This window comes from Crocuta crocuta, unplaced genomic scaffold, assembly GCF_008692635.1.
Source record: "Crocuta crocuta isolate KB4526 unplaced genomic scaffold, BGI_CrCroc_1.0 scaffold528, whole genome shotgun sequence".
Lineage (NCBI taxonomy): Eukaryota > Metazoa > Chordata > Mammalia > Carnivora > Hyaenidae > Crocuta > Crocuta crocuta.
In genome coordinates this window covers 66,361-75,884 of record NW_027530010.1, presented here as the reverse complement: position 1 = coordinate 75,884, position 9,524 = coordinate 66,361, and the positions used below count along the sequence as shown (strand labels likewise).

General features: G+C 51.4%; 2 protein-coding genes across 3 annotated transcripts in view; both read left to right on the top strand.

Annotated features, from left to right (window-relative positions):
• Positions 1-1,573, top strand: part of LOC144231527 (protein S100-A15A-like) — a 2,597-nt gene extending 1,024 nt beyond the window's left edge. For both annotated transcript variants that reach the window (XM_077764014.1, XM_077764013.1), the window contains exon 2: positions 1,299-1,573. In XM_077764014.1, coding sequence (XP_077620140.1) covers positions 1,299-1,475 — 177 coding nt within the window. In that variant the 3' untranslated portion in view covers positions 1,476-1,573. The remainder of the gene's footprint in view (positions 1-1,298) is intronic.
• Positions 1,574-7,713: 6,140 nt separating this feature from the next.
• Positions 7,714-8,694, top strand: S100A8 (S100 calcium binding protein A8). Its single transcript, XM_077764012.1, has 3 exons — positions 7,714-7,770; positions 8,185-8,347; positions 8,497-8,694. The coding sequence occupies exons 2-3, from the start codon at positions 8,207-8,209 to the stop codon at positions 8,623-8,625; spliced, it is 270 nt and encodes an 89-aa protein (XP_077620138.1). The 5' UTR covers positions 7,714-7,770; positions 8,185-8,206; the 3' UTR covers positions 8,626-8,694.
• The last annotated feature ends 830 nt before the right edge of the window (positions 8,695-9,524 follow it).

Sequence of the window (9,524 nt, the reverse complement as noted above, 5' to 3'; positions counted from 1 at the left end):
GGCCTTTGTCTCTGGACTGTCATCTCCAGAAGACTTCAGGTCCATGCCTTGACCAGACTACCTTCCTGAAGGGGCGCCTCCTTTGTTCACTCTGCATCTCCCCTTACCTACCTTTGGGAAACATCAGAGGAGGGTCCTGCCCTCAGTTTACTGGAGTGTAGCTGTGAGGGTCACAGAGGGGACTAGGGTGATTTTCTGTCAAGGCCCATTGCCTGTAGCCCATGGGGCTGGGCAAGGATGTTCACAGCCCCACCCGGGTAAGGGCCTTCAGGGACAGACACTGGGCCAGGGGGGCTGAGGTGAGGGAAGCGGTGGGGAGCCTGCCCCAGCAGGAAGCCTTCAGTGTTGGGATCAACCGGTTTTGTGGAGGAGAGAAGAGTAGGTAAATTAGACGGTGGTGGGCGGCGGGGGGAAACAGGGTGCAAAGCTCCCCATGGGGCTGAGGGCCACCCTCCAGGCCCCCAGCTGCTGACACATGCAACAGCTTCCTTCCCTGTGAGCTTTCTGGGGACTCCACCCGGAGTCCTCACACCCGCCAGGCAAAGCCTGCTGAAGCCTCCTCCACGGGCCCTGCCCAGGACCCTGTCCTCGTCTCTGTCTTCTCGCTGCGCTGCTCGCTGACGCCTGCCTCCCCTCTCGCTGCCCCTGCAGCCTCACGTGCGTTTTGTTCCTCCCTATGCCATCTCCGATCCGCACCCTCAGGGCCGCCTGCTCTGGGACATGCGGGACGCCTCCAGGGCTCAGGACTATCTTTCCCCTCATTCTGCACTTTCTGCAGGGCACACAGGCCAAGTGTCATCAACAAGTTCTGGGCAGACGCCACAGCACACACACATCTGATCCGCCCCCTGGTGACCCTGTGATAGTGCTGGAGGTGCAGACACAAGGGGCAGGTGGGCTCTGCCCTGGGGAGCTCCCAGTGCGAGGAGGGAGCACGGCCTTCCAGAGCCCTCCGCAGGGCAGCTTCCAGGGCAGCTGAGCAGACAGGCTGCGGCAGCCGCCAGCGGCGGACAGACGTGTCAGGAGGTGCCAGGCCGCTTAGCTCTGCTCAGCAGCCAGACGGTCAGCCACGCAGCCCCAAGCCCAGCTGGCCGAGGTGCCCACCACGCCTCTGTCTCTGAGCCTGATTCTCTAGCATAAGGTGCCCTGGCCTCTGCCGGAGTGAGGGGCTGTTTGCCACAAGCCTCCTGTGGCCGGGCCACCTCCCAGTGCCATGGGGGCATGGTCCTTCACTGTGAGCTGTGTGCCTGGGTGGATGGTGACCCTCTCCCGCCCCCCCCCCCCCCCCCCCCTCCCAGGGCCGGAAGGAGCCCTACTACATCTCGGAGTTGTTCCGGGCTGCTGACAAGAACAAGGACGACCAGATCTGCTTTGACGAGTTCCTCTTCGTCCTGGGCCGGCTGGTGAGGGACCACCACCTGCGGTACCACCGGCGGCGGCTTGCCAGCTACTGTGCCCAGCACGGCCTCCACTAGCAGCGCCCGCCCGAGGGGCCTGCCTGGGAGCAGATGGAGAGCATGTATGTGCAGCCGACAGCTGTGAGGGAAGAGAATAAAGCGACCCCATGAATGTGTCCTGGAATTCTTTAGTTCATGGATCTGGGCATCTGCTGTGGGTCCTACAACGGGGATCATTCATTTAGGGTGAGAGACACAGCCCTAGCCTCCAGGAGCCCCTGTCTGAGGGGAGCAGCCCCTTCTCTTGGAGAGCTGGCTCGCTACAAGGAAGCCAGGCCTCACCAGTGATGTTCTGACCACTCACTCTCTGCACGTACGTGATGGGACAGCGTGCAGGAGAGCTGACGCACGCCGACAAGGGCCCGCTTCGAGGGTCTAGAGGAGAGCCCCGAGCAGTCAGCGTTTACAGGCGGAATGGCTTGGGCCTGAGAAGGGAGAGTGATGCAGGTAGTCGGCAAGGAAAGATTGTGAGGTGGGTTTTGCACACACTGAGTCAGAGACAGGGACAAGGGCACAACCTGTTACGGCGAGGAGTGAAAAGTGGAACCCGGGCTGCCATCAGTCAGAAAAGACTTCCTGGAGGAGGGAAGGGCTGGGTCTGGGTTTGACGAATACAGGCTGATGTGGGTGTTACTCTACTTGGGGCTATTGTGAATCACCCTCCAAGTCCTCTGTGGTCTCTGACCCCTCCCAGTAGGGATCTGCCCTGCCCGCCTCATCTCTGTGTTTATTTTTTTCTCTCTCCCTGGGAGCCCAAGAGTCTGATGAAGAACCTCTCCTTCATGAAGCATCTCCTTTGCCTCTAGGCCCTGCTGGGGCCCATGTTGGTGGGTTTCTTCTCAGAGGATGGTCGGGGAATCCATGTCCTGAGTGTATCGTGATGAAAAGGATGTGTTTTCAAAGAATGGTGGGCAATCATCATTGCTCCTATGCCAAAGACGGGGGTCATTTACGGGACTTGGTTTTGTTTCCTCCAGCAGCTGGGTCTGTGTGCCGCAAGGGGGCAGTGCCCTGGGGACTGAGCTGGGGTCTTCTTTTCCGACCATTTGAGCTCTGAAGCAGTTGTCCCCACTGCTCTCTGGGCCTGGCTGGCCACTGACGCCTCTTGCGCCCCGGCTGACTCCCTTTGGACCTTCCTGGGCATCCCATGGGGTCTGCACTGCCATGTGGAGGTGCGCGTCCTGTTGCACCTTGGGAGTGTGTTACTGTCTGTGTTCTTTGCCAGCGAGTGGGTGCATGTGTTGGAGGAGGAACTCAGGAACCGGGCCTGTGGATGGACTCTGATGCCTGCATCTGTGCTGCCTCCCGTGGGTCTCTTAATCACAAGCAGAGGCATGGATGGCCAGGCCACCAGCCTCCCCCAGGCCCAGCGGAGAGTTCTTCCCGCCTATCTCAGCTGAGACTGCTGAGTTCCACAGACCTTTGAGTGCTAAGGGGCAGCTCAGCCTAGACCTCCCGCCCCTTCCCGGGGCGTGGAGCGGTGTTTCTACACTGGCTCTGCTGGTGTGGCCTCATTTCCTCAGCCTTGGGCACAGGCCTGGTTGGGCTATTGGGACACACACGCAGGACCGAGGTCTTTCCTGTAAGTAGGAGCAGGTTCCGCTCCCCTGGGTTGCCCCATGTCCGTCAGTCTGATTACAGGCTCTGCCTTTTCCCCTGATGTGCTTGCCTAACCCTTGACACCCTTCTGCCAGGTCACTCAGTGTGGTTCCTGCTCTCCCTGAAGCCCCCCAGGCCGTCTGCCTGGGGGCGGGGGGAGCAGCTCTGGGGCGATTTTCATGGCCTCGCTGGTGCCAGCTCCATGGACAAGTGCATGATGCTGGAAGGAGGCCATGGCTCATGTCTGCTTTGGGTCCCCCCACTGGACCTGGGGCCTGGCTTCCCTAATTCCTGGATGAAGAAAGCTGTCTCCACTGGACCTGCCTTCAACGGAGGCATCTCTTCAGGCCTCAGGGGTCTGGGAAGACATCATCTGCATCAGCTTCACCCTCACCCCCACTGGGAGAGGTCAGCATGAGCTCCGTCCCAGGCTCGTGAATGGATCCTAAGAAGAGTCTCAGAAAAGCCACTTTTTAAAATTCTAATGTGTGCTTTTTGGCACATAAGCAGAACACATGCCCATAGGAAGAAACTTGAGTAACACCCTGTGCCTCAGCTTCCCTATCTGTCACATAGGGATAATTGTGCCTGTAATGTCCACTTTGCAAGGTTATCGAGTGAGGCAGTGGTATAAAAATACTTTGAAAATATATTGTACTATTTGAGGTAACTAAGGTGCTATTATGCCAGGTACATGGGAGGGGCTTGTTGAACAGCAGGTATAGACTGAGTGTTTGATCATCAATTGAAAACTTGTTATTATATATGTCAGAAATGGCCCTATTTTTCTGTCAGAAGATTGAGTAAATGATTTAAACTGGTGGGATGTGATAAAGGGAATTTCTGTATCAGATAAGAGATGGATCAAGTGTTCAATTTTGCATTCACCTATTCCCTCAATAGGTATTAATTGAGTACCTAGTATGTACCAGGCCCTAGTGATATATGTGATTTCGTCTCTAAAGGGGCTCTTGGTCCCAAAGGAAGGACAGACAAGAATCAGAGGAGTCATAACACAGGGGGAAAGTGCCATGTTGTATGAAGGTTTGGGTAGCAGGGAGGAGAGAAGAATTAACTCAGTGTTGGCAGGGGTGCGGGGAGGAGGGTCAGAGATGATGTGGAGCAGACAGTGCCTGGGCTGAATCAGGAAGAACAGGAAGGACTTTACTGGTAACGAGACATTCCAGGCAGAGGCAGGAAGTGCATGATATCACATCATGTCACCTAAGTAATTCGATGCACTGAATGTTATATCTCTCTGTGGGCCTCAGTTCGTCATCTGTAAAATGGGGATTATGGTAGTACAAACTTCATAGTTTATAGTGAGTAATGGATTGATGTAGGTAAAGCACTCACAGCAGTTCCTGGTAAATGGTGACAGCCCAATAAATGTTATTTTGCTATTATTTGTTCTTATTATTGATTGTTGTTGCTGTTATTGTACATACCGGACCCTGTGCTGAGTCCTGGGGAGGCAGTAGTCAACGGTCCATTCTTGGTCCTTCAGGGCTCACAGCCCAGCTGGGAGTCAGGCACTCAAGGGCAGTGGTCACAGTGCACACCCGCCCCGTGCTCACTCTGCAGTGTGCTAAGTACACCACACATCCTTTGTGCAAACTGCTTATTAAAGTATAATACATATTAACAAAGTCCACAGGGGTGCCTGGGTGGCTCAGTCCATTGAATGTTTCACTCTTTTTTTTTTTTTAATTTTTAACGTTTTATTTATTTCTGAGAGAGAGAGAGAGAGAGAGAGAGAGACAGCGAGCAGGGGAGGGTCAGAGAGAGAGGGAGGCACAGAATCCGAAACAGGCTCCAGGCTCTGAGCTGTCAGCACAGAGCCTGACGTGGGGCTCAAACCCACAAACCACGAGATCATGACCTGAGCCGAAGTCGGGAGCTTAACCGACTGAGCCACCCAGGTGCCCCGACTCTTGATTTCAGCTCAGGTTATGATCTCACACAGAGATCATACAGCTCTATTAGCACAGAGCCTGCTTGGGATTCTCTCTCCCTCTCTCTCTCTGTCCCTCCCCTGTTCCTGCTTTCTTTCTCTTTCTGCCTCAAAATAAATAAATAAACTTTTTAAAAGTCTACAAATCATAAATATTTTTCATTTATTATTAACCTTCACAACACTATAAGGTAGATCTTATTAATTTTTTAGGTGGAAGCATTTAAAAATTTAAGAAATTTAATTGTGGCAAAAAAATATAAAATTTACCACCTAAGTGTATTGTACACTTGTGTTAAATACATGCTCATTGTCGTGCAACCAATCTTCAGAACTCTATCTTTTTTTAAAGTGTGTTTATTTATTTATTTATTTGAGAGAGAGAGAGAGAGACAGAGAGAGACAGAGAGAGACAGAGAACCAGCCCAGGAGGGGCAGAGAGAGAAAGGGGGAGAGAGAATTCCAAGCAGTCTCCACACTGTCAGCACAGAGCCCAATGTGGAGCTTGAACCCATGGACTGTGAGACCATGACCTGAGCTGAAATCAGGAGTTGGGCACTTAACTGACTGAGTCACCCAGGTGCCCCTGAACTCTTTTTATATTGCAACTGAAGCCCTATACCCAGTAAGCACTAACTCCTCATCATTCCTCCCCTAGGCCCTGGGAGCCACCGTTCTGTTTTCTGTCTCTAGGAATCTGAGTACTCTAGGGACCTCATATAAGTGGAATCAAACAGTATTTGTCTTTTTGTGACTGGGCTATTTCATGTAGCATCATGTCTTCAAGGTTCATCCATGTTGTAGCATGTGTCAGAATTTCCTTCCTTTTTAAAGGCTGATAATATTCCATTTTAAGTGTACACTACATTTTATTTATTCATTAATCCTTGGATGGACACTGAGTTGTTTTTATATTTTGGCAACTGTGAATAATACTGCTATGATCATGGATGTATAAATATCTATTTGAATCCCTGCTTTCACCAGAAGTGGAATTACTTGATCACATAGTAATTCTGTTTTTAACTTTTTGAGGAGCTGCCACACTGTTTTCCATAGCAGCTGCACTATTTTACATTCCAACCAACAGTGCAAAAGGGTCCCAGTTTCTCCACATCCTATCACTTGAGTCTGAAGTGGTACCTCGTTGTGGTTTTGAGGTGATTTTCTTAATGGTTAGTGACGGTTTTCATGGTGCTTATTTGTGAATCCTCTTTGGAGACATGTCTTCCAGTCCTTTGCCCATTTTTCAATCGGGGTAATTTTGTTGAATTGTAGGAGTTTTTTAGATATTCTGGATATTATTCCCTTATCAGATAAACTATTTGCAAATATTTTCACCTATTCCGTAGGCTGCAGGGAGATTCTATTTTTAATCTCTTCTTAATAATTGAAGTAACAAAGACACAGAGAGAGTAATTGACCCAAAGTTACACAGCTATAAAGTTAACAATATAACGGAGCCCAAAGAGGTATGGAAACATGAAGGAGAGGGGGCTAATGTCATCTACTCCCTCCAGGATGTGATGATGGCGTGGAGAGGCACAATGTAAATGTCTGTTGGATGGATGAAAGAAGCAGAGAGTTTTCTCAGCAGAGTCATATTCTTGTCATGTCATGTTCGGGCACATGATACCCTGGGCCATGACATTTCTTCATTGGGAAACTCTGAGTGAACTGCCTCACCTTCCTGCTTCCGTGTCTGTAGACTGGGTGGGATCTGTGCACCACCTTCCTGATAGGCATTTTCTGAAGCTTTTTGTGCTTTGTAAGTTCTTTGTAACAAGAGAAATGTACCATAAATCTTCAGTGTTGTAAGCCAGTTAATCTGAGTGGCATCTTGTTGGGGAAGGGGGGTGCTTGTTCCTCCCGAAATCCTGAGGGAATTAGCCACCTTCTCTTCTCCCCCTGGGCACAAAGCTCTCCTGGCTTCTCAAAGAATCCCTTCTCTCCCACCTGACCCCCACAGAGCTGGGTTCCTCTTCAGCCCAGTCTCCAGGGGTCAGAGGCGCACAATCACCCCAGAGAGGGCTGAAGAGTCCTTGCTCTGTTTATGCAGCGACTCAGTGCCTCTTGCATGCAGAGGGACCCCAAGTCAGCCTCCGTGTCCTAGAGCACAGTGCGCCCCCAGCTCCCAGGGCAAGAGAGCTTGGAAGGGGTGGGGGCAGCAGGAGAGAGCCTGAGAGAGCAGCACACATTCCAGAGTCCAACCACGCACAAACAACAGCAATCGTAGAAATAGTCCAGCTTTCACTGCTAAAATCCAGCAGCTAAGACAAGTGTTCCTAACCTCTTTTGAGAATCTGATGAAAGCCGTGGAGAAATGTGCTATGTGTTATGTAAACACTCAAAATGATGCATTCAACTCCAATTCTGTTTCAGAGATGCATAGACAGGCTACCATGCACAGGATTAGCAGCAGCAACAGTGAGAAGAACTCAGGAGTGGGCATCCTGGCTGGTCAAGCCAGAGGAAACCAGAGGCCCACTAAAGGAGTCCTCACCGTGGCCTCTTTCTGGTTTCTCCTGCTGGGTGCTACTGCCTCACAAGTGCCTTTCCCCTTCCACTACCCACCCCCCTCCACCTTCTGTGCAGTGATTGCCCCATTTACCTGGTTGGGAAACCAGGGGCTGTGGCAACCCAGGAAGGGAGCAGCTGCCTCTGCGTGGCTCTGGCAGCTGGCCAAAGCCTGGCTGCTATAAAAGGAAGCGGACACTCAGCTCTGCATGTCTTCTGTCAACTCTGTTTCAAGGAGACTTGGTAAGTAGGACTGCCTCAGTTGGTTCCATGCTTTGGGGCTGGGCTCCCACAGGAAACAGGGCTGGAAGTGGAGCTGCATTTTCTATGAGAGAGGAGAGAAAGCTCAGGGAGGTCTGGAGCTCGATCCAGAGCTCCTGGAGGAAGTCAGTGAGATAGGGATACAGATGGAGCTGAGTCCTCTGACAGTGTTGGTTGGGTGAGGGCACAGGGCGACTTGGCAGGCACTGTGTGTGGACACCCCGCCTCCCACAGCCCTTTCCATCGGCACAGCCATCCCCTGGACTTAGTTACCTGAATAGTGCAGGCCAGGACAAAGCCATCAGTTGAGGTAATGAGTGTCCCACTAGTCTTCACTCTGCTGGAGGCAGAGACACCATCCTCACCCTGGGATTCCCCATGTGTTCTGTGTTCCAGGTGGGCCAGATCCTTGGGCACCATGCTGACCGAACTGGAGAGTGCCATAAACTCCATCATCGACGTTTTCCACAATTACTCTTTGGAGAAGGGGAATTACCACGCCCTCTATAGGGATGACTTGAAGAAATTGTTAGAGACAGAATGTCCTCGGTATATGAAGGTGAGGAGGGTCTGGGTGTGGTTGGGATTCTCTGCCTGGCGGATGAAGCCCTAGGTCGCTGGTCCTCCATGTCACCCTATGTAGACAGCTGTGCCCCAGCTCTCTCCGAAGTGTTTACACTCTGTTCTCTTTCTCCTCCATCTTGACAGAAAAAGGATGCAGACACCTGGTTCAAAGAGTTGGATATCAATAGTGATGGTGCAGTTAACTTCGAAGAGTTCCTCATACTGGTGATAAAGGTGGGCGTGGCCACCCACCACGAAATCCATCAAGAGTAGCAGAGCCCTTTGCCCTGGGGCTGGGCCCTGGGCCTGTCCCTGCAGAACAATAAAGTAGCTGATACCTCAGGCCTCTTTTGGTGTCTTGTCTTTCTCTTGCGGAATGAGGTTCCTAGTGGCTGGAGGGAGGGCTGGAAAACCCAAAGGAACTAAAACAGACCTCTATTGTCCCCGCTCCCAGTCTCTCACAAACCTTCAGTGCTTTCCACTCATCTGGTTTCCTCCCCAGATTCTCCCCCAAACTATTCTCATCTCTTCCAGTCCCATGGCCCAGAGAAATTGGTTCTGGGACTCAAGGATTCTGAAAAGCCCATGACACTTGTAGCTGATGATTTTCCTAATTGTTCCCAAATGGGTGAGATGGGAACAGAGTGATGTAGGGAAAGCCCATACTGCTTTCTAGAGTAAAGTTTAATATGGAGCAAAATATCTTAGATGCGACTCTTGTGAAATTGGTGAGGTAGTAGTAGAAGGTGTGTGTGTGCGTGTGCGCGTGCGCGTGTGCGTGTGTGTGTGTGTGTGTGTGTGTGTGTGTGTGTGAAAGAGAGAGAGGGGGGCGCCTGGGTGGCTCAGTTGGTTAAGCCTCTGACCGGCTCAGGTCATGATCTCATAGTTTGTGGGTTCGAGCCCCACGTCAGGCTCTGTGCTGACAGTCAGCTCAGAGCCTGGAGCCTGCTTCGGATTCTGTGTCTCCCTGTCTCTCTGACCCTCCCCTTCTCACACTATCTCAAAAATAAATAAAAACATTTTAAAAAAAGAAAGAAAGAGAGGGAGAGAGACTGATTCTGTGTGTGGTGTGATGGTAAGTAGTTGTTCAGAGTCCTACATTAAGTAATGCTAACAGCTCCCTTGTCCCACACTTGCAATTTCTCCTTGGAGATTTGTGAAGCTTCCCTTCT

Bases quoted from the DNA above. Each gene is read 5' to 3' on its own strand.
- S100A8 (XM_077764012.1), top strand. From the start codon at position 8,207: ATGCTGACCGAACTGGAGAGTGCCATAAACTCCATCATCGACGTTTTC. The intron at 8,348-8,496 runs GTGAGGAGGGTC...CCATCTTGACAG, and splicing joins AATGTCCTCGGTATATGAAG to AAAAAGGATGCAGACACCTG.